Source organism: Stegodyphus dumicola, chromosome 7 (genome assembly GCF_044657685.1).
Source record: "Stegodyphus dumicola isolate Sdum_Otavi_A_Nest chromosome 7, ASM4465768v1".
NCBI lineage: Eukaryota > Metazoa > Arthropoda > Arachnida > Araneae > Eresidae > Stegodyphus > Stegodyphus dumicola.
Genome location: NC_140774.1, coordinates 99,786,616 through 99,812,461, shown reverse-complemented (window position 1 = coordinate 99,812,461; position 25,846 = coordinate 99,786,616). Strand labels below are relative to the sequence as shown.

Genomic DNA, 25,846 nt, shown 5'->3' with positions numbered 1-25,846 from the left:
TACATCGTATGATTAAATTCTTAATAGAATTTGTAATACTTTGTAGTGTCTTCCCACATTCACATAAAATTTGAAATAAATAAAAGATTTTGTTTAAAAACATACATTTTAAAACTACACACAATAATTCTTGTGATGTAGTTCCATTATAAAAAAGCAATAAAAATCATCATGATGTGCAAAAAAATTCAACAGAATATTTTACTGTGAAATTATTACTTTTTTAGAACTTTTGAAATAAACTAGTATATTTGTTTGACACAAATAAATTTAAAATGAGAGCACGTACAGTAGCAATGAATAAACACAGTTTCAGGACTAAATCCAGAATTAAGTAAGATGAGAAGGGCAAACATAGATACGAGTGACTTTAATTGCAACACTTTGTCATTCTATAATTACAAAATTGTATATTCCACACAGATTCTTTCTTTACGCTAAAATAAATATTTCATTAACCAACAAACTGAAAATTTCAAAGCATAAATTATTGCACTGATATTCATGCTTCCTGCTTCTTTGTAATGATATCACTGCACAGTTACTCGTGAGATGAAATAAAAAGTTTACCATATTTGGTGCTTTGGTGCAAAATACAACTGGTCTCTACTAACCCAAACATATCCATACTTATTTTTAAAAATAATGAGTTTGATTATATTAGATTTAACAATAGCTTATCTCAATACTAGTGTAAAAGTACAGAATTTTTTTATTTTATAACATTATATTCAGAGCTTTAATAAGACCATCACAACATCATATACAATACAAAGTCTGAGATCTGGACCTTTTACACATCAATTTAAGTACGATTGCATGTAGAAATTACGAAATTAAAGAAATATGAAAAAGTGGTTTATGAAATAATGAAGCATTTTATAAAACATTTCTTTTAATGTAAGTTGTTTAAATTGCTTCATTTTGGGGCTAACACTTTCACTTTAATTCCTTAGATAGACATAATTCCTTGTTCAGTTACAAGATTTCATTCATAAGGTCCTATAAATACCATGACAAAAATTCCCACTAAATTGTCAGTTTAAATTTTTTTGTTCTCAGCGATCTCTTTGTCAATTTCTTCACTATCAGCAGTGATATTTTCTGAATTTATAATCATACTACAAATTTTGTCATCTGTTAACTGATTGATGACTGGGGCACTGTTATTGCAATGAAAGACTTCTGTTATATCATCTTGCTTTATTCTTCACACGTTTTCACAAATTTCATTAATTGCAAAAATTTGCTTTTTGTTTGCAATATCTGAAAACCTTCAAATTTATTCCTATCATCATAAAGCTTATTTAGCATCTACTATACCCTACTGGTGATGTGTCATGTTAATAGACCAACCTGCTAAAGATATGTATTCCACTAAATTTTTTCTTCTATTGCAATTCCCCCTTGCAAAAAAAGTGCTGCCTATTGTCCAGTAGTTCTGGACATTGGACGTCTAGATTTCGGACTTTGCACAATATTATCGTTAAAAAAATGTACAAATAATCGCACTTACTCCTTTGATTCTTTAGATATCATGATTGCAGCTTCTAAGCTTGGAACACTAAAAAATAAAGTAAACATTATTCTTAACTACTTATACTTCAAACAAATTATACAGGAATTTTAAGAACTATAAAAAACATACTTATGACATTTAAGTTTACCAGGTGTGCTTTTTGGTAGTTCAGGTACAATTTCGCAAAGTAATTTATAATAATTTTGAGGTTTTAATGAATCCCATGTTATAAGAGCTTTGCACTTAATCTAAAAGAAAAGAAATAAATTAAAAATAAAAATAAATCTAAAAAATTATACAAATAATACTTTTTAAGACATTCTAAATAAGAGGTGATATTAACATGTAATTTAAAAAACTCAGTAAAATACTTGTGAGTAATTAAGATAACATAATTTAGTATTTATGACTGATTAATTATAAATGCAAGTGAACAAATGTTTTTCTACTAAAATTCATGAGTTAATACTAAATATTTACTAAAGAAGATAAAAAAATATTCAAGAGCAAAGTAATCCATTAAATAAATTCTGTCAATAAAATTTTCGTTCTAATGCTTCAATATAAGATCGGTCTATGAAAAAAAAAAAAAAAAAAAAAAAAAAAAAAAGAGAGAGATAACCTTTATATTTTAATTCTTTGCTTTTAATAATCTCAGATGAATGAAATTATTTGAGGAACAATTTTTATATAGCATGAAATTTTATTCATTTATTAGCCCAAATGAGCTATTAGTCTCGAAATGTATCACTTTTCAAATTGTGCCACCAAATATTATCACCATGTATTATTTTTAAGGATGTATTAAACAAAGATGAAAATGCATGTATCTTTGTACGTTCCTCGCATTGTGAAAAAAACGACAGTAACTAGAGTCATCAAATTTTGAATAAAAGTCCTCTACTCCAACATGTGCACCTACATGTTTGAATTTGTTTTATTATTTATTTCATATTTTATCAAACTTTATTGAATTCTTGATTAACAAACTCAATGGTTTGAAAATGAGCAGTGACAGTACTGTATGGAGTAAAACATTATCTCTAGCACACAAGACCCTTTATCGGAAATCCTAAAGATATGCTGTTTTCAAATGTTTTGTAATTTTGCTGTTGAATTGAATTTTATGTGTAAGTGCAAAGAACATGATATTTAATATATAAAGTTAACATATAAAACTTCAGTAATAAAAAGACAAAAAAAAAAATTTTGAAAGTCATCTCGGTAAGAAAATTAAACTGAGAGCATCTGAATGATGAACTGAGAAAAGACTGAAAAAAACAGAAAAATGTATGCTATCACTTAACACTGCATTGGAAATTCTAAACATATGCTGCTTTTAAAATTTCTGTAATTTTTCTGTTTAATTGTATATAGCATATCATATGTGTAAAGATAATGATACTGAATAATAAAGCTAAAAAGATAAAAAGAAATGGGTTAGTACGAGTGGAGTGCGACAGCAGACTAGTACACTGTGAGCTCAGCGAGAGCTTAAAAAAAAGCTTAAGAAATACTTTTGGGTGATTAACTTAGAAGTCAAACTACAAAAATCAGCGTTATGTTTCCAAATTTTCACAGGACTAGTTTCGATGATTGTTAGAATATGAAACTTAAAAAAATATTTAAAGTTATTAAGAGAAAATACTTTTTATATACATTAAAAACTAAGAAATGAATGATAAGAAAGTAATTAAATTGCAAGCTGTTTTGTTGAAAATAATGAGCACTAGATAGCTTTTCTCTCATTGCAACAAAAAAGGAGAAAAAATTCATCAGTTTCAAATAAAAAAACATTTTAATTTGTAATAAATTGCATTAATATTACAAATTCATCAGCTAAAGAAGAACTTAAGAGATATACTAGTGTTATACATTTAAGAATAATATTTTAATATTTATTGTACACTTCAAAAATTTTTGATAAATTCATTATGCAAAAAAAGTGGCTTATAGTGAGATCCAGCTGATTTGCATTGACTGTAAAAATTGAATTGTAAATAATTTCATATTACTTAGCAGCTAATTTTATTATTTACCAATGCAGCAAGCCAGTTAACAATGCTGGTTACTTTCTAATTATCTGCATTTCCACAGAAAAGTTGCCCAGATTATTTTAAGAATTTCCTTTCTTTTTTTTTTTATGTTTCCTACAAAGTACAAGAAATAAGTATAGATTAAAACAGGGTGAGAAACGTGCAGCCTCCATGAGTTTCTTGCATGGCGTCTAACTCTTGTATTAATTAATATTTATTTATATAGCTTACAGCAATTTGAAAATTAATATATTTAAATAATATGCTGCCATCTACTGAGCATAACATGAATTAGATTTCTGTAGTGTTGCAGTTCTAGCAATCTTTCACAGTTTGAAGTTATTGCCATTCTGGCACATTTTTCAGTTTGCCAACATCCAACAGGAAACCCCAGAATGGGCACCTGTACTGTATGAAAGACTTTCAGCTTTTTCTGCTCATTACCAGTCTTTATTTAAAAAAAATAATAAAATAATATTACAAAAGTAAAACTATTATCATTAGCCACTTTTGTGACTGCTAAAATTACCTGTTAATGTTATTAAAAAAATTATAAATATAAATGAGAATTATATTGCTTTGAGATGGTTGCTATTTATAATAAGATAGTTCATTAGAGGATGAGAGATTTATTCCTAAGAATCTGCTGAAACCATTCACAAGCATTGTTTGTTGCATACGGCCAAAACTGTAGGTCTTCAGTTATTTGGCACTGAAACAATTAGTAGTTTAATGTATCTGGTAAAGCCAATAGAAATTCTGTTTTTATTCTTACTTTTGGCCATTGCTCACTCCTACTTGCAAATACACTAATCCTGATGCTATACCAACCATTACCTACAAGACATGTTACGGCATCTGGTAGGTAAGACAGACAATACCAATTTTTCTTCCTTTGCCCCATACCCCTCAGCATTCCCCTACATGTTGCGGATTTGGCGATTTGTAGTTATCTGTTGCATGCTTGTACCAGTCTCATCTCGTACTGCTCTTGGCCATTCTGAAAAACTAGTTATTGTTTTATTTATTCTGAGGTTTTACTAATACACTTTTTTTAGGAAGTACTATATGCTTTCTCATATTGTTTTCTCAATCATGTCAAATTGTAAGACAAGAAAATTAAATGAAGAAAACAGAACTTTTAATGTAAAATAGGAGTTAGATTATTTCTTTACTTCTGTGAAAAATAAAATAGTGAGTTAATTGTGCAATACAGTTTTGACAACTTTGGAAAAAGCAAATGCAGATAAACATTATTTGACTCATAAAGAACATGAATATTTTAATATCTCAACAAGCTGCAGTTCAAAAATTGAAAAATGAAAAGGATCATCAACAGGTGTCTTTTAATGCTTTTGTAGAGAAAAATACCCCTGCATTTGCTGTTACTTACAAAATAGCACATATACTTGGAAAAAGAGGTAGCAAATTTAGTGACATAGAAATAATTAAAGAATATATTGTGGAAGCAGTAGATATGTTAGATCCAAAAAACGTTGATAAATACAAACAATTACCTCTCTCAAGAATTACAACATATTGGCAGCAGAATTGGCAAAATGTAACAGAGCAACTTCATACAATTATACAAAATCAAGATGTTTATTTTCTAATTCCTTCAGATGAAAACATTTATAAAACTGACTCAGCGCAAGTTTTATATTTTATTCATGCCGTAACTAAAGATTTTCATTGTCATGAAGAACTTCTTGCGTTGAGTACACTAACTTGAAGAACTCACAGAGGTAACATTTTCGAAAACTTCAGAGAAGTATGCCATCGATTACAGTTATATGTCAGTAATTTAGTCAGAGTCTACACCGACAGCACATCTTCCAGGAGAAGTAAAAAAAGAGGATTCATAGCTTACTAAAAAAGTAAAACTTGAAAAAATTGATATTATTTCACTGCATTTTACATCAGCAAAGTCTTTGTGCAAAAATAACCATTCTGCAAGACACTCTGGGTAGAACTATTCAAAATGTACAGTGTTGATCTACCATACTACTAGTGCAAGGCTAGTTGGATATCAACAGTTTGGTAAAAGTTTTAACTTTATGATGACAAATTTTAAATTTTACCCAAGGACGGGGAAAACTATGTGATCTATCAGATGAAGCATTTTGTAGAAACATTGCATTTTTGTCTGATATTATGACAAAACAAAATTTAAATATTTGCTTGCAAGGTAAAATGAAGCATATACATATGAAATGTGGCAAAAAATTCAAGCATTTCGTACAAAATTTATATTTTTCAAAACACTGTTCTCTTGCTCAGACATATCAGCAGAACACGTCTTGGAGCTAGCAAAAATGTTGAATGAGCAAAAACGTAAAAATAAAACATTCAATGAATATGTAGATGTCTTGGATTTTTTAATAGAAGAATATACCGAAAGATTTTCTGATTTTGAGGAGCACACTTCTGCTATGAAACTGGCATTTGAACCACATTTAGTAGATATATCCAAAGCTCCTACAGAGCTACAAATGTAGTTATTCGAGTTGCTGAAGATACTATCCTGAAATCTCTTTTTGATGCTAAAAAGGATCCCATAGAAATCTGGAGAAAAAATACTGAATATCCATGCTTGTGAGAGCATACACACCATTTACTTTCATGTTTTGGAAGTACTTACTGCTGCGAGTCAACATTTTCTCTCATGACAAAACTTAAAACTAGTTTAAGAATGCAGATTACAGATACTCACTTAGAAGACCTACTAAGGCTGCATGTTATGAAGCTTGATCCAAATATTCAATTAGTTTCAAGCAAGAAACATATGCAAATATTACACAAAATTAAATTTTTCATCGGATTTTAACATTATTTTGCATACTATTGCTATGTTGGTTTTCTATAACTTAATATTATTACTTTTCAAACCAAAAATTTATTTTAGAGGAAGGAAGAAATATTTCATTTACTTTATTAATCATTTGTACTAAATTTTAAAATTATTACAGTCAAAAGTCGTTAATTCGGACACCCATAATCCGGAATGATCTATAATTCGGACCTCAAAGCTAAAACCTTTGTGCGCATGCGCCGTGTTGACACATGCGCATAGGCGTTTACTCGTGCGCGTAAGATTTTTTACGACTGCGCATATGCGTGTGCGCAAGTGCAGAATACGTTTTCGCACGCGCGTTTTATGTATAACGGACGGTATAAGCTAAAATTATCTAATTATCTATTTCAGTTAATGTTGATGATTGCGTTATTCCTTAATTATCGAATTGGATCCCGCTTATTATTTTTTGCAGCCTGTAAGAGCAATACTATAAAAGTAAACTTGAACTTTCGATTATGTCAAATAGAATTTCCGATTCCAAAAGGATCCCAAAGGATCATACAAAACGAAAGTATGTTTCGATGTCCGTCAAACAAAAAGTGGAATTGCTGCAAAAAATGGATAAAGACATGAAGAATGTGACAGAGAGGTTAGTGAAAACGAAAAAATTTCGATTGACAAGTTAGTCGGTATTCTCGGCACAGCAATTAACGGAACTTGAACAGCATAACTTTGTAACTGAAAAAGAAATTATGTCTGTTTATAGAATTAAAGAGAAAGTATTATCACATAAAACGAAGCAACTTAAACAACTTACATTGAAAGAAATGTTTAATAAAGTAAATAAATAAATATTAAGCTTTTTTTTTTTTTTTTTTTTTGTAAATTTTGATACCCTTTAGATCATAATTGTCCTTTATTTCATAAATTATGGTTTCATATTTTTAATTTTAGAATTTCTACATGCCATCTTACGAGATTTAAACTGATGATCTATAATTCGGAATAGCCGATGTCCCGACGAGTCCAGATTAACGACTTTTGACTGTATTTGCTTGACTGTGTTAATGTGAATTGCTTTTAGAAGATTTTCAGAAACTGAAATACTGTTAGATTTTTACCTTTTTAAATCATTGCACTAAAGGTACTTTCAATTCAATGATTTTAATATGAAAATCCTCTTTCCATTTTACAGTGAATTTAAAAATTTATCTTCATTATGAGCAACGTTTAAAAGGTCCCCTTTTTTATACAACATGCCTTAGCAAAATCAGCATTATTAATACTGTTGTGTGCGTACTAGTTTGTAATAGATTGAATGCACGAGTCTGATGAAAAGTTAATAACATTTATTCTTATTGCAAGAAATAAAACAAAATGCTGACATTTTTCTCACAGATATTCATGCAATATCCCAAAGTAGTTATATTTTAAACTACTAAAACATTAACTAGAACACAATTCAAAGTGCAGAGAAAGCTAATCCATTTAACAAAATTTACCACAGCTAAGTAAAGAACAACTGATAAACAACTGAACTAAAATGTCTTTCTCTGGCTTTTATAAGCTTTTTAATCAGTCACGAGAAGCTTCTCGTAATTTCTCGAGATTTCTGGAAAGCAAAAGAGTAGAATTACAGTTACAGCTAACACACAATTGCATTATTTCAATTTAAATATAAATTATGAGATATACATTTATTAAATGTGCGTGCTCCTGTATTTTTACTTTTTCGGCATAGCTTTCTATTAAAACTTGTATTACACAGGGAAATAAAACAATTTTAATTACAATTCTACCAAAAATAACTAACTACATGCAAAATCCATAACAATACATAGTTTTTAATAGCGTGAATTTTTTCTCCTTTTTCTTTTAATGTCTATTTTGTTTTGTTGCATTTACACATTCGGCTTACTATTTTTTAATGTTTAATAGAGAAAATATATTAAAGAATTAGCTTTAATTCTAAAACCCTAAAAATAAAGTTAAATCATTTTTACCTTGTTCATAAAATAAATAACATAGGAGGCGAGAAGAGTTTTCACAAAAAGCACCTTTAAACTTACTAGACTTACAATACCAGGCACATTTCTAAAATAATCTGATTTATAATATTTTGGTTAAAACAGCATAAAAATAAGACAGCTTGAATCTGTGACATTAAAGTGTGTGTGTGTGAGTGTGATTATGGCAAAGCCTCGAGGGCTATCTGCCTAAGGGGAGGGATGCCTTCGTGGAGGACTTTCTAAGGGAAACTGGCTCGTATACATGTTACACATGGGGAAAACTACGAAAACGCCCATGCAGCCAGCCCGTTCGTGGGATTCGAACCTCGGACCGAACTACCAGTGTTCAGCGACTTTACCGCTCGGCCGCTGGTGGGCCTGTGACATTAAAGAATTCCAAGATGTGGAAACACTTTGGGCACAAGAATTACATTTCATTTTTTAAGCTAGAATATTCTTGGTAACGAGGGAAGGAATTCAGGTTCTGGTACTATATTTTGTTGAAATCCGTGAGCAGAATGAACTCTAAAGATGAATATTTTGCTTAAGGGGTGTTGGAACCCCAAAATCTTCAAAAAATTTTGATTTTGGATTTTTGCATTTTCAAATTCTTTACACTTTTATCTTTCTAAAAATACCATTCTTTAATCTCTATGAAAATTAGAACTGTAAAAAATCTAATTTTAATTTGTCATTGACTGCTTTGATCAATGAGGATTTTTACATAAAAATGTGTTTTTTTCCAAACATGAATTTTTTATACTCGACGTACCTTTTCTCAGGAACTACTGCTCACAGGTATCTAAAATTTTTATTACTTATTTATTAGGTTTCCTAATATGTACTGAAATGAGCTTTTTGTGATAAACTAAGAAAAAAAAATTAAGTTTCTTTGCGAGAAAAGTGCTAAACTTTACTATGCCTAACAAAATATTATAATTACTCTAAAATTCAAAATGTTTCAAAAGCTCATTTCAGTATAATCAGATGGGCGTATTTTAATTACACAAAAAATTTCAAGTGTGTATCTACAGCAGATTTTGAGAAAAGGTACATCGAAAATTGCCAATTTAACATTGCCAGCATAGAGGTTGCAAATCCTCCTTAAAGCAGAATAAGGCTGCGTTCAGATGGCGGCATAAAGGGCATAGAGGCGTAGTTATAAGGACATAAAATACGGGAATTCCGTTCACACTTGCGAGAACGGGGTGTAAGCCATGGCCAATGAGAGAAGCTAAATTTGCGCATATTTGGTTGTGTCTATAACTTTCCCCGCGCTGTTCTCCTGCTCGATTGATTTCCCGCATCCGCTCTGCTTGTTTTGTAACAGCAAAATTTTCTGTAGAACGCCGCTTCGTTTTAGCTTTGCTCTAATTGGTCGACGCTTATCCCAAACTCAGCATAAAGTTGAAAACTTTGAACCCTATGCCACGAGCCCTAAATCAGATTTTGTGACGTAGCACAGACTGGTTCCCTTGGCAACAGAGCTCGGCTTTAACCACTTTACGCCCCTGTCTGAACGAAGCTTAACAGAATACATGTGCAAGCTTAAAGTATATTATTATGAGGGTACACTTTTAGCTTTTAGAAACTATTTATTTACAATCTTAGAATGTATAAACACAGAGAACTGCAATATCAGCATAGTTCTATTTTCATATCTGTATCCAAAGTGTTGCCAATTACAAGTTACTAAATATTAAATGTTACCATTTACAAATTATTAAATATTACATCTTCCATTTTTTTTAAAGAGTTCAAAAGTTTTAACAGTCTAAAATCAGTCCAAATACCTGGCCGGCTTACTAATCACTCTCCCACTTCTAGTTCTTAGCTCACCGTTCCTTGTTTCCGAGTTAGCAGAGTTTGGTAGTTGATCTTCTAAACTTTGCCCTTGAGAATATCTGGAATCATATCCTTTTACATCTGTTTTCTGTGTATTAACTCCTTGTTCTGTTCCTCTGATATTCTCTTCAACAGCTGAACAGTTTTCTCTAATATCTATTCTATTTCTTCTCAATACGGATCCACCTGATCTAAGTATATATGATCTAGGCGTCTTATGCACTTCTTCTACAACTGCTGGTTTCCAGCGATTATCTTGATATACCTGAACACAATCTCCTTTATTTAGTGATGGTAATGTTTTTGTATGACGATCACAATATGACTTCTGTTTAGTTCTTTCTTGGTTGATTTTTTCTTTTACATTTTTCACAACTTGAGGTTTAAGTAATTCTTCAGATGTAGGAAGAATCGTTCTTGCTCTTCTACTCATAAGTTGTTGAGCTGGTGATCCTAGCATCTCATTAGTTGGATTGTTCCTATGAGCTAACAATGCTAAATAAGGATCAGCATGATCTGCTTGAGCTTTCTTTAACAATTTCTTCATCGTTTGTACTGAACGCTCTGCTAATCCGTTCGACTATGGATGGTATGGACTGCTTGTTAGATGTTTAAATTGGTATTTGTTTGCAAATTATGCAAATTCTTTACTTGCAAACTGAGGTCCATTATCAGATATCACTATCAATGGTATACCGTATCTTGCAAAATGAGATTTCATGTAAATGATCACTGTCTGACTTCGAGTATCCAGTAGTTTGGAGATTAAAAAAAAGTTAGAATAGTAATCTACAATTAATAAATATACATCTTTGCTAATCTCATATAAATCTGTCGCAACTTTATACCAAGGTAAATTGGGAATTTCATGTGGTATCATAGGCTCTCTTATGTTTTTGTTCTGGTATTCATTACATATAGAACATTTTGAAATTTTGTCTTCTATCTGCTTGTTCATAAGTGGCCAAAACAAAACATCTCTAGCTCTTTTCTTACATTTTTCTATACCAAAATGACCCTCATGAATTAAATTTAACATTTCCTTTTGCATAGATAAAGGAATAATTACCCTTCCTCCTTTGAAAAATAAGTCATTTTCCATTGTCAACTCATCTCTGTAGTCCCAAAATACTTTGACTTGAGATTCTACCTGATGTTTCCTTTTTGGCCAGCCTCTCAGAATATATTTCTTTAAGCACTGTAGTGTAGCATCACATTCACTTTCTTTCTTCAATTCATAAATTTTGTCATCAGATGCGGGAATCAGTGTACAAATTTCTGTATCTTCATCATTATCTTCTTCTGTTGTATTCAAATATGCTCTACTCAAAGTGTCTGCTATTAATAAGTCTTTCCCCTTTTTGTATCGTACATCTAGATCATATTTTTGTAAATTTAACAGCATTCTTTGTAATCACTGTGGTGCTTTAAAAAAAGGTTTCTTAGTTATGCTTTCTAATGGTTAATGATCAGTTTCAACTGTAATATGTTTGCCATATCTATATTAATGAAATTTAGAACATCCAAAAGTAATAGCTAAGAGCTCTTTTTCTATCTGAGCATAATTTTTCTGACTTTTTGTTAGAGCTCTGGAAGCAAAAGCAATTGGTTGGTTTTCTTGTAAAACAGCACTTAATCCTTCAGAACTTGCATCTACTGAAAGAGTTACATCCTTATTAACGTCATAGAATTTTAATATGGGTGCTTTTGCAATCAATTCTTTAAGTGTTTCGAAAGCTTTTTGATGCTTTTCAGTCCAGTGCCAGAGAACATTTTTCTCAAGTAACTGTCTTAATGGTGCAGTAATAGTAGTTAAGTTAGGAATAAATTTGGCTAAATAATTAATCATTCCCAAAAATCTTTGTAGCGAAGGCACATCTGTAGGTTCTGGCATTTTAACAATTGCTTCCACTTTAAAAAAATCAGGTTTTAGTCCATTTTCACTTAACTCGTGCCCTACATAATTCACACGATTAACTTTTATTTTACATTTAGCCTTATTGAACTTCAAATTATTTTCTCGTGCTCTCTGGAGTACTTTTTTAAGTCGTAGCTCATGTTCCTTTTCATTAGATCCCCATATTAAGATATCATCTATAATACATTCAATGCCTTCTAGACCTTCTATTATTTGGCTTAATTTTCTTTGGCAAATTTCTGGAGCTGAACATATGCCAAAAGGTAATCTTTTAAATTTGTATCTGCCAAAAGGTGTATTGAATGTATACAAATTACTACTTTCTTCGTCAAGCTGGATTTGCCAAAAAGCACTATTAGCATCTAAAACAGAAAATATTTTTGCATTAGGCATTCTAGTGATAACTTCATCAATGGTTAACATCGGATAATGTTCTCGTTTTATAGCTTTATTTAAATTTCTAGGATCTAAACATATTCTTATTTTGTTCGGTTTGACAACTGTGACCATTGAATTTACCCATTCAGTTGGTTCTCTTACTTTCTCAATAACATTTAAATTTTCCATTCTTTGTAATTTTTTCTTAACTTTATCACGTATAGCTATGGGTATTTTTCTTGGAGGATGAATGACTGGTGTTACATCTTGTTTAAACTGGATTTTATATTCTCCATTCAAACAACCTAAGCCTTCAAATACATCTTTGTATTCCTCCAGTAAGTCTTCAGTGTAAACAGACATTACTTTCTAAATCAAACCTAGTTGCAAACATGATTTTAATCCTAATATAGAAGGTACTTCTTTGTCAATAACTTGGAATTCCACAACATAATTATTTTTTCCATATTGGCAGTTAAGTACTACTTTTCCTAAGGTATCCATTTTATTCCCAGAGAATGTAACTAATCTTTTAATTTCAGACTTCTGTATCGGAACATTTAGCAATTTCACTTTGCTTTTAGAAATAACATTGCACATTGCTCAAGTATCTAACTGCAAATTTAGTTTACTTTTATTTACATTAACGTCAACAGTCCATTTTTCTTCCTTGTTATCTGAATTAAGGTTTAATGTGCCAACATAAAATTCTAACTCTTCCTCAGAGTCATGATTTATTAATTTAATTTGTCTATCTTTTTTGTTTACCTTGACTGCTTCATTTTTTATTATATAGTTTTTACACTGATTCACAAAATGTTTTGCCTTTTTACATTTATGACAGATTTTTTCATATGCTGGACACATTCGATACTCATAAGATGTTCCATATTTAGAACAAACTTTTGTCCTTTGTTTATCGGTATTTACCTCTTTGTAGGTATTCTTATTATGTTTACTTAGTTTCTTTTTCCCTAAGTTTACAGCAGTTTCCTCATCTTTTATGATTTTCATTTGATGTGCACTTATTTCAGCAGATCTGCATATATCAAGAGCTTTTTCTAATGTTAATTCTGTTTCATGTAACAATCTTGCTCTCACTACATCATCTTTAATATTACAAACAATTTTATCCTTTATTAAACTATCCATTAATTGTGCAAACTCGCATGTTCTAGCTTTATTTCGAAGGTCAGTTACGTATTCATCTATGGTTTCTGACGCGGTTTGATTTCTAGTAAAGAATAAATGTCTTTCATATGTAATATTTTTCTTAGGAATACAATATTCCATAAATTTGTTTTAACTTCACTTAATTTAATTTATTTTTCCTCTTCTATAGGAAATGTATTATATATTTCAAGACCACGAATTCCTATTACATGAAGAAAAGTATTACCTCTTACCTTCTCTTCTTTATTATGTAATCTACTAGCTATTTCATACATTTCAAATGATTGCAGCCATCTCTGCCAATTTGAAGCTAGATTTCCATTAAATTTCATCGGCTCTGGTGGTTTTAAACTTTCCATTTTGAAAGCAAAAATTTCCTGATACCATATATTATTATGAGGGTACACTTTTAGCTTTTAGAAACTATTTATTTACAATCTTAGAATGTATAATCACAGAGAACTGCAATATCAGCATAGTTCTATTTTCATATCTGTATCCAAAATGTTGCCAATTACAAGTTACTAAATATTAAATGTTACCATTTACAAATTATTAAACATTACAAAAGTAATTTAGTAAATGCAGTTCTTTTTTGAACAGTTACAGGGAAAATTACATACATTAAATGGATAAGTAATTGAGATAGTTTGAGATTTTAAAAACTTATATAATAAAACTGATGAGACACGTGATGTGAAATACAGGTGAGAGCATAAAATATGGTGTTAGCTTCAAAATATTAATTCATATGATTAAAATACATATTTCAAATATGATAACTTCCAGTTTCACTATTTCTTAGCCCAGAGCAGATGAAGAGCCTCATGATAAAACCTCCTCGACGATTTCTGTTGTGATGTTTAGTTTCTTATTAGTTTGAAAGTATAAACAGCAATAATAGTTCTTGTATTACTGTTGTAGTATGTTCTTTGATTAAATGTGATATCACTGTGACTCATCCAGTGCTTCAGTGATATAAGACAACCCACAAAAATAGCTATCAATGCTCGTTTACACTGCACAGTTTTTCCTTCTAATATGTTTTGATTATAACTTTGGCATTCTTGATACAAGAACTTGAGAAATTTTCTATTCTTCAACATATTTCATGCTTCATTCAACATGCTCTCTCAGTGTACGTCCGCATATCTATCTGTGGTTTTAAATTATGTACATATATATCTTTTGAATTACAGCTTTTAAGAACTAAGTATATTTGGAAAGAAGCATAAAAAAGACATAATAACATAATTTAGCATTAGAACAAAAAGCAATAATGAAATGCTTAAAATTTAGACAAAATTATATTTGGTTCAAACCTTTTTCAAGCAATACTCCAATTCTTTTGCTTGATATGCAGGATTTATATTAACCTAAACAGAACAAAGGTAATTTAAATAAAAAGAAAAAATCTCCAAAAAATACATATTTAGGTAGATAAAAGAAATTTTTTATGAAAAAAAAGTAATGAATTAATCTGAAACAATATTAAATACCAAAACCAATCCAGCCTTAGCAGTGGCAAACTGAGTTACAGGCCATTCATAACAATTTGGACTGCATATAGCAACTGTGTCTCCTTTTCTTAAGCCAAGAGAAATAAGCCCAGATGCAAATTTTTGAACCTGCAAACAAATTTTAGCTATTAACTATTCAGGAAGAACAACATAACTTCTAATTTGGATCTAAATGGGAATAACATCATTTGAAAGTGCAGTATTTTTTACATTACATTACTAGCACGCTGCCAGCTAAAACAAGTAAATTCAATCCATGAAACCATATTGTAAAATTACTATATTGCTTACTACAATGCTAAATATCACAACACAATGCTTAATATCACTGGGCATTATACAAAATAAATATGAAAAATAGAAATTTCACGATAGCAAATTTATCTATGTCCATGGGAATAATGGTACTTTCTGACTATCTAAAGCCCCTGAAAAATATACGCGAGGCAATAATCTATGCCAGCAAAATAGATAACCCATGATGCTGCCCTAATATATTTATGTAGCAATTCAGGAGTGCATACAGTAGATAAGTGCCAGTCATTAGTGTTTTTGTTACACTGAGTGTATTTTTTCCTCTGGCACATAGTTGTAATGGGACTGTGAAGTTTGCTGACTGATGAAAAAGTACTGCATTTCTTCAGAAGTATGGCATCTTGACTAACAGAAGAGAATGCAAATATTCACATTCCATGAAGTTGTACCTTGTAAAGAATTGAATTTCATGAATTAAAAATTGTGCACCAATGCCAAATTTGTGCAATACTCTGATGCTTTTTTTTTTTTTTTTTTTGAGTAAAAAAAAAGACTACCAAATATATGGGAAAACAGCAGGATGTATAACGTAAAACTTCAAATTCTCTGATGCCACACTGATGAAAACAGATCAGTATGGGTATGGGAAGAATGATAATGCCAAATTTCTGCAATTCTCTGATTTTTAAGCTAAAACAGATCACAGTGTACACAGTGAGAACAATGCATTAAAAAAAAGGTAAGTGTTTTATTATGGATGTTCCTTGCATTTTTAACATTGATAATTGTTTGCAGTTATATGTAATTCTTAGTGTGCCATTTTTAAAAATGGCTATTTTTTTTTTTTTTTTTTTTTTTTTTGGCTTTTTAGCTTGGCAAAAAACTAGTTGTGAAATGCTGGTGTCTTTTCATGAGGAAAGCGCAGACAAACAACAAATCTTAATGATTATCAGAACAAACACTACTGATTAACCTTTAACTGCTGTGAGCAGTCTGGGAGACTGCTGAGGATTTTCTAATCATCACTTCCACCCCTAAAAACCAGGCCGTGGAGTGGGTAGGGAAAATGACCGACTCCAACTCCTGGAATTTTAAACACTGACTCCCTCATATACTACATACATTTTATATTTCCTGCTTCCTATGAATTTCATTAGCATCTCATCAACATGTGCTAATTCTCCAATAGAATACATGCGTTGGAAATTTCTTATGATTGCATAAAATGTTTCCAATATTGGAGCTGCTTTGTCAGTTTCAATATGCTCGCTTCTTGTTTTAGAGTCATCAAATTGCAAGCAATTCAATAAAAATAAAAATCTCTATTTGGAAGAAACACATATAATTATCTCTCGTCCTGTACAGTCAGTAGCAAATAAACAATCAACATCTTTAAAATTAGATTTGAATATGGCAGAATAAATTAAAAGTCCATGGAAGGCTTTGATTTCTAAGTATTAATATCCATATTTCATTCTGCACTCATTGATTTTTACATGACTAAGTTGATTACTCGCTTGTCAGAAAATAAATTCCAAATATTTTCGGGCTCTACACTAGAGCCTATTTTTGTAAGATGTTTCAGACCAAGGAGTTGAATAATTATGTTATGCTTTGGTGTTCATACTGCCCGAATTGGTTCTTTTTTACACCATTTGAAAAGATTTTTTTTCCCTAAAAATTATCATTCACAGTTATTAGAAAAATTATCATATTCATCTGCAGAAACGTTCACTCATTCACTTTCACTGTAAATGCTCTATAATACTTCAGAATCAGAGTATTCGGCATCAGAAAAATTATTGACAAGATATTCATTTTTTTTTAAGTGAGATATATGGGGCGTTTTCTTGTAATATTTGAAATCATGTTTATCACTTTTATGAAAAACAAGCATCCAATAAATAACATCTATCGTCCACTGAAACTGGTATGCATCTGCTGTGAGTGGTCACCCAGACAACTTAAAACATAAAAAATGTGGTAACTGAAACTATAATAAAGCTAGAAGTGTGAAACTGGATATATGACCTTGTGGGACTGGTTTGGGAAGGTAGGAGGAAGGACAGGGACCATTCCTTGTTTTTAGCAGGGCTGTGGAGTTGGAATTGGAGTTAGGTAGATTTTTGGGTAAAAGGAATCGGAGTTGGAGTTGCTAAAAACAATTCAACTCCAACTCCAGTTTTTGTTGGACAGATTGAATTTGAAATAAAAGTAAAGTGAATTGAAAAAAAAAAAAAAAAAAAAAAAATTAATGACAAACTGAGTTAATATTTTTATTTATGGACTACAGTCAAAAGTCGTTAATTCAGACACCCATAATCCGGACCTCAAAGCTAAAATCTTTCTGCGCATGCGCATAGGCGTTTTACGCGTGCGCGCAAGACATTTACGACTGCGCATATGTGTCTGCGCAAGCGCAGAATACGTTTTCGCGTGCACGTTTAATGTAAAACAGACGGTATAAGCTAAAATTATCTAATTATCTATTTCAGTTAATGATGATGATTGCGTTGTTCCTTAATCTTCGAATTGGATCTGGCTTATTATTTTTTGCAGACTGTAAGAGCAATTTTATAAAAGTAAGCTTGAACTTTCGATGATGTCAAATAGAATTTCCGATGCTGGAGCTCCCAAAGGATCTAGAAAATGAAAGTATGCTTCGATGTCCATCAAACAAAAAACGAATTGCTATAAAAAATGGATAAAGGCATATCCTTTGTTTATCTAACCCTTCCGACATCTGTTTATCAATTTCACGCTGCTCTGCGCGGGGGGGGGGGGGGAGACGTCGCGGCGCGCTATGAACTGGAAGTTGATCTGCCAGCACTATCGTTATCTTTAGGGCAGATGTTTTTATTTTATTCGGCTTATAATTCCTCTCGATGTACTCCGTCTTTGATATGATTTAAATCAAATTTCTCGTCATTATAAATATCACGAATACAAATCAAATAGTTTTCTGGTTGCAATTTTCTAATTCCGGCTATGCGTAGGGTATGCTTTACGCATGCGCGCATTGAAAGAAATGTTTAATAAAGTAAACAAATAAATATTAAGCTTCTTTTTTTGTAAATTTTGATACCCTTTAGATCATAATTGCTCATTATTTTATAAATTACGGTTTCATATTTTTAATTTTATAATTTCTGCATGCCATCTTACCAGATTTAAACTTATGATCTATAATCCGGAAAAATCGATAATCCGGAGTCGTCGAAGTCCCGACGAGTCCGGATTAAAGACTTTTGACTGTATATGCATTAATAAATAGTTATTTTCTATTTTATTGACATGCTAATAAATAAATATAAGAGAGCAGGATGGATGTGATATTTGCCATTATTGATTAAACTGATTCATTTAGTTACAAATCTCATTTGTAAATTTAGGTAAGCAGCAATAGCAGCAAGACTCCCAAAATTGATGCCATTCTTAGGTAGCGAGCGGGAAAAGGAGCAATTATTGATCAAGCAATGCGATGCAGAAGTACATATTTAATGATATGGTGGTTGTTAGAATTAAGACTTTTTTCAGAAGATGTAGATTACCCTAATGTTTCACTAACAAAAAGACTGTGTAATGTTCTTTCAACACCGTACATAGCCACAAAAAAGCTACAATCTGAAGAATAAACAGGAGGCGAGAATGTTAGAATATGTAGATAACACTAATGTTTCGCTAGCAGAAAGACTGTGGAATGATTTTGCAGAACTGGAAACTCTTCTTTCTATACCGTATATAGCCACAAAAAAGCTACAATTTGAAGAATGCACATATTCATGCTCAAATGCACATATTCATGCTCACAATAACACCAATGACTTGTGGTGAGAACTTAAGAATAATTTAATAATAGATTCAAAGATAAATATAGTACAAAGTCCTTAATCCAGACTCTTCAGGACTTCGGCAATTCCGGATTAGGAGTTTTTGATTAGGGGTTTTTCCGGATTATAGATCAACAATTTAAATCTGGTAAGATGGCATGCAGAAATTATACAATTAAAAATATGAAACTGCAATTTATGAAATAAAGAGCAATTATGATCTAAAGGGCATCAAAATTTACAATAAAAAAAGCCTAATATTTATTTGTTTACTTTATTAAACATTTCTTTCAACACAAGCTGTTTAAGTTGCTTTGTTTTTTGTGCTAATACTTTCTCTTTAATTCTATAAACATAATAACTTGTTCAGGTACAAAGTTTCACTGTTCAAGTCCTGTAATTGCTGTGTTGAGAATACTTACTAAGTTGTCAATCAAAATTTTTTTCATTTTCAATAACCTCTCTGTCACTTTCTTCACTATCGGAAGCATACAGTCCATAAATGAAAATTCAACATTGGAAGCGTTATTTTCTGGATCTAGAACCATACTACAGAATTTGCTGTCCATTAATTGATTGATGATTGGGGCATTGCCATCACAATGAAAAACTTCTGTTATATCATCTTCATTTATTACCGCTTCTCCACATTTCTTAACAAAATCCAATAACTGGAAAATTTCACCTTTAGTTTGCGATATCCAAAAACCTTCAAATTCGCGGCTACCATCTTCATCGTTCTCACCATGAAATATGGTAGCTGACCATAAGTTATGGCTAGCATTTTTAACGTATCTGGAGACACATCCTCCCACGATCTTGTGATGCTCCACACAGCAGATTTTATGCTAAAAATTTTCAAAAAGTCTTGAATAGTCTTGCCATTGTTCAAGAAATTTAACATAGATTTTAAAAATGCTACTTTATATTTGCATTTCAGCACGTGCACTATTCTCATATCCACAGGCTGAATGATAGATGTACAATTTGGAGGGAAGAATAATACAGATACATTATCTTTCACTAAAACTTTAAGTGAAGTATTCGCCGAACAGTTGTCAACAATCAGGACTATTTTTGCGTCATCAGGTACACTAACCGAATTCAGATGTTGGCGAGCCTTGGGTATAAAATGAATTTCAAACCAATCATTCATCAACGCTTGCGTCATCCATGCTCTTTTATTTGCATGATATATAACGGAGAAAATCGTTACTCCTTTAAATGCTCGAGGTTGTGCATGTTTTTCGATTACAAAAAGTTTGTACTTGTGTGTTTCTGCAACATTTGCACATGCTAAAATTGTTAGTCTCGCTTTGGAATCTTTGACACCAGTTGGAGCCTTTTCTGTAGAGGTTGCCAAGGTATTTTGCAGTACATATTGCCAAAGACCAGTTTCATCAGCATTGTAAATTTGTTCTGGAGATAATTGTTCACTAGTAATTCATCTACAAATTGTTCAGCAGCTTCAGTATTAGCTGAAGCTTTTTTATTTGAAATTTTTAATTCTCTTATACCATGGCGATTTTTTAAATTTGGTTAACCAACCAGTCGAATATGTGCACTCAGTATTTAAGTTCATTTCTTCATAAAATATTTTGACTTGAGCCATTAGCATTGGACCCGTCAACAGCACGTCCTTGCTGCGATGCTGTCTGACGCATTCAATCATCACTTTGTCATGATTGTCACTTTTAGCATAACAAACCCTTTTTCTGTTATTCATTGCAAGTGGGGTGTCAGAATCCACAAAAAATTCAAAAGGTTCCTTTTTCTTTTTGCTTATGTCATATACAGTTATCTTTACTCCTTGCATAATTTTGAGACGGATATGCCTTTATCTATTTTTTGCAGCAATTCCATGTTTTGTTTGATGGAGATCGAAACATGCTTTCACTTTGTAGATTCTTTGGCAGCTCCAGAATTGGAAACTCTTTTTGACATAATCGAAAGTTCAAGCTTAATTTTTATAAAATTGCTCTGACAGTCCGCAAAATATAATGAGCCAGATCCAATTAGAAGATTAGGGAACAGTGCAATCTGCAACATTAACTGAATCAGTAAAGATAATTTTAGCCTAGCTTATACCGTCCATTATACATTAAACGTGCATGCGTAAAGCATACAAAAAAAAGTTTGTGGCTATGAGTTCTGGATTGTACATCATTCCAGATAATGGACGTCCGGATTACAGACTTTGTATTGTAATAGTGCTGAACTAATACATTAGTTTAAGGCTAACTATTCTGACTCAACAACCTAACTTGCAATAGACTTATTAAATGGCTGAAAGGCATATCAGCAATTCAACGTAGCAGCATAAAGGACAAAATAGCAACATGCGCCAGGCTAGCAAAATCACACTCTGAAAAAACTTCAAATTTTCATCTATTTTTATACCATCTTCACCAACTTTAATTTTGCATCTTGGTGAAGAAATGCGAGGGGAAAATGAGAGATTCAGGAAAGATACCAAACTTAAAATAATTTGTTATGCAAACTAAGGGAAACCCTAAAAGTGGTATGCAAAATAAGGAGTACATGAAAGAAAAATGGTTGGGAACTGCTATATTAACAGATGCAAGCCAGTTTTATGGTGCGGTTGCAAATCTTGTAAATATTTGTTTTCGTTTTTTGGCGCAATCATACAACAATGAAAATAATGGAATGCTACAGTTTATAAAAATGAAAGGTATCAGTTAACCTGTAAGTACTAAAAAAGATACATGAAGGTATGCATAGGATGTCAGGAAAAAGATACATGTATTGAAATTAAGAATTTCAATAAAGAACATGGAGCTAAATAAAATTCAAATTGAAATAAAAATAAATAATAGAAATAAAAGTATCTTATTTACTTCTTGTCTGAACTGTGAGAAAGACTTGGAAATTTCCTGATGAACAGAAATAAATGCCACATGATCGCCACTTTCATCAGCTGCTATATCAACCAGTTGTTCAATGGTATTACTTGATAAAAGAACGTCACCATTCATAAAATAGTAGCTATTTTTAATCTTTTTTTGTATACTACTAATGGATCTGAAAGAAAAAAAATTCATACAAGACTAAAAGAACTTTAATAAATTTAAAAAATAATTAATTAAAAGTTGCTTCATATCTTCTCTGGGAAATTAGAAAAGTCATATGAACTATATTGAAGAAAATTAATTCAACGATAATAGTAAAATTTTGAATTCAATAATTTTAAAATTTAAAATGTAATTAACTTTTAGCATATATTGACAATTTACTGAATTCAGCACAGTTATAAGAATGATTTAAAAATCAAGAAGAAATTTATGAGTCTAGCAAAAAAATCTTACTCAAAAGACATCCAATCTAGTTATGAAGGAAGGAGAACCACAGAACCATTTGAATTCCAGATGATAAATTAGGTAGGTTGAATACAAAAGCTCTTGATTTTACAGAACTCTTAATACAGTCACACTGTTCAAGTTAATTTATTTAGATTCCGAAACATATTTTAAGTTCAAATATTTCATAAAAAATTATATCTGTAAATGTAAAAAATTTATAATTAAACTTTTCTATAGAAGCAAAACTTTGCATTAAAATTATGAAATATAAATAATGGTTAGATACAACTACATCTTAACTATTAACTTTGTCTTAAACTTTGCCTAAATTTGAATTCCAACACAATTTACTACTGGAAATTTTATCTTCCAACACATTCATAAAAATCTGTATCAATAAAATACCTGGTGACATGTTTTCAGCTGACTGGTTGAACCTTACATTTTATATACTTACAATCATTTAATCTCTTTGGCTAATCAGATTTCCTTTCAGATGCTAATACCTGCTTACATCTACTTCAAGCATGTCTCCAGTAGGCCAAATGCTCATTAATGTATAATAATGCAAGGCCACAAGAAATAAAATCATTTTCATGTTTAATGATGTAGCAAACATAAAAATGCATAAAATCTTACCTAATGTTATAAATCTCTACAGAAGGATTATAAGAGAATTTGAATAGTAGATGGATGAAAACAGATGATGATGAAGTAGTAGATGGATACCTACTGTTTCCTCAGCACCTGGCATATTTTCCCTACAGGTATCTAGAGACAGGCTACAGATATTTGGAGATATGCTGCATGGGTTAGAAATTTTCGGAGCAGAAGTCAGATGAATGTCTGTAAACCTGGATCTCACTGGCAACATTTTCATAAGAAAGAAAAGCAGGACTGTGGAGTCAGAGTCATGAAGTCAAAATCCGAGTTGGGCAGATTTTGGAGTAAAAGCAGTCTGAGCTGGAGTTGCTCAAAACACGTCAACTCCGACTCCAGTTTTTCTTGGAGTTTCAATTTGAAATAAAATTAATGTGAATTGAAAAAAAAAAAAAAAAAAAAAAAAAAGGTAATGACAAACTTAGTTATTATTTTTTTATGGAATATACATTAATAATATTTAGTTATTTTCCATTTGATTGACATATTAATAAATATAAGGGAGGAGCACGGATGTGACATTTGCCATTATTCATTGATTCATTTAATTACTTCTTCAGCTCATAGATGGTATTATTCACGACGTTATAGCATAATTCACAACAAGAAAAAGGAGCCCATGGCTGCAAAATGCATCAAATCTCATTTGTACCTATGCTAAGAATCTCACTGTTAAATTTAGGCAAGCAGCAATAGCAGGAAGGACTCCCAAAAGTGATGCAATTCTTAAGCCCATATCACACGGTGTTTGTTTCACACGAACAACTGTTTCGGACAATTTTTCTGCCTGTTTTACTATTGAAAGAAAGACGTGCGACTTTTTCCTTCCTTTCGGAAAAAGTTGCAAGTTGTTCGTTTTCAACCAATCAGCTATCAGCGCTGAACGCTGTTAGCTTGTTTATAATGGAGAACCAGTTTTCCCTATGTTTACCCCAAAGCGAGCTGTGGTGATTGGCTGTTGTGACAAAGCAGAAAAATTGTTCCAAACAGTTGTTCTTTTGAAATAAACCGACGTGTATTAGCAGCCTTAGGAGGAGAGCAGGAAAAGAAGCAATTATTGATCAAGCAACACAATGGGGAAGTACATATTTGATGACAAAGAAGTTAGAATTAAGAACTTTTTTAGAAGATGTAGATAACCCTAATGTTTCACTAACAGAAAGCCTGTGGCATGATCCTGCAGAATTGGAAACTCTTCTTTCTACTAGAGTCACAAAAAAGCTATAATCTGAAGAATTAACAGGAGGCTTGTTTCTGCAAAAATGAAAAGATTTGATGTTTGTTCTTTCTAAAATGGAAGGGAGTCAGAGTTGGAGTTCTTAAATTTCCAGACATCAGAGTCAGACATTTTTCCTACCAACTCCACAGCCCTAAAGAAAAGCCGTTCAGTCTAGTACATACTAACAAACACAGAAATCATGTATAACACAAATTTGTTGTAATCTGGGAACCATCTAGGCAAGTATTTGTAAATTTTAAGGATACCAAATTCACTGACTTTTGCTCTAAAGCTGAGATGCCTTGAATTCCTGTAGCATTTTCTCAGTTGTGGTTGAGAAAGTATTGTCGTAGAGACCACCTCAGGATACATTTAGAAATTTATTTATTTTGCACCCAAGTTTGCATGTACAACACATTTAAATAGTATTAATTTCAATTTTTACAATTACATAGTTTTTGTTAATTTCTAGGAGTGAAAGAGGGTCACAGAAAAATGAGTCAAAGACCACATGTGGCAAGCAAGCCACAAGTTTTAAATGCCTGATTTAAAGATTTCTTATGTTTTTAATATTCAGGATTGTGATAGTAAAAATGAGCTTTAATTTTTACTACAGAAAACAAAAATAAGTGATAAATGATTATAAAAATCAAGAACTATTTATAGAATCAAGATCAGTTACACTAAATGCTAAAAGAAATTTAAGAGCAGTTACACTAAATGCTAAAAGAAATTTTATATGAATATTAACACTGAAGCATGATTTTTCTTAAAAGGTGAGAAAGTCAGATTTAAGTACTAGATCCATTCATTTATTAGTTAGCTCTAAAAATATTATACCTGAGTTTTATAATAGCATTGCTTAAAAGTTTTGACATGCAGCAGAACCCCATATATTTAACAAAGTGAAATTTTCCCATTTAATTAAATGACACAATCCATTAAAATACTTTATAAAAAAAAAGCTTTTTTTTTTTTCCTTATATGCTAAATATAGATTTCTTGTAACACAAGACAGCATTTTTTTATTGTATCTTATTTTGACAAAGATTATACAGCAGGGGGAAAATATTTTTATTTCTACAAAACAAAATACAAAAAAACTTCTAAAAAAATTTATTTTATTTGTCTAAACATAGAATCAGTTTCTTCTTCAGCTAAAAGAATGAAATTATTTTTTGTTAAAAAAATTCTAAAAATAAGCATATAGCCTTGTTTTTATTTTTTTCTGTGATAAAATTAAACAAATAATTGTCATTTATTCACATAAGAAGGTACAACTTTGTACTACACAATTAAAATTAAATCAAGACATAACTTCTTACAGATGTAAAACAACAAAATTAACAACATATGTGATATTTTTT

General features: G+C 31.1%; 1 protein-coding gene across 10 annotated transcripts in view; it reads right to left on the bottom strand.

The window, feature by feature from the left end:
* Window positions 1-25,846, bottom strand: part of LOC118183342 (medium-chain acyl-CoA ligase ACSF2, mitochondrial-like) — a 168,135-nt gene that overhangs the window by 140,461 nt on the left and 1,828 nt on the right. For 8 of the 10 annotated variants that reach the window (XM_085820635.1, XM_085820636.1, XM_085820632.1 and 5 more), the window contains exons 2-6: window positions 22,139-22,322; window positions 15,175-15,303; window positions 14,998-15,051; window positions 1,649-1,767; window positions 1,517-1,564 (exon numbers count right to left, since the gene is read on the bottom strand). In XM_085820635.1, coding sequence (XP_085676761.1) covers window positions 1,517-1,564; window positions 1,649-1,767; window positions 14,998-15,051; window positions 15,175-15,303; window positions 22,139-22,322 — 534 coding nt within the window. Of the gene's footprint in view, window positions 1-1,516; window positions 1,565-1,648; window positions 1,768-14,997; window positions 15,052-15,174; window positions 15,304-22,138; window positions 22,323-22,606; window positions 22,799-25,846 lie in introns of all 10 variants that reach the window. The other 2 variants (XM_085820633.1, XM_085820634.1) reach the window with 1 other exon arrangement.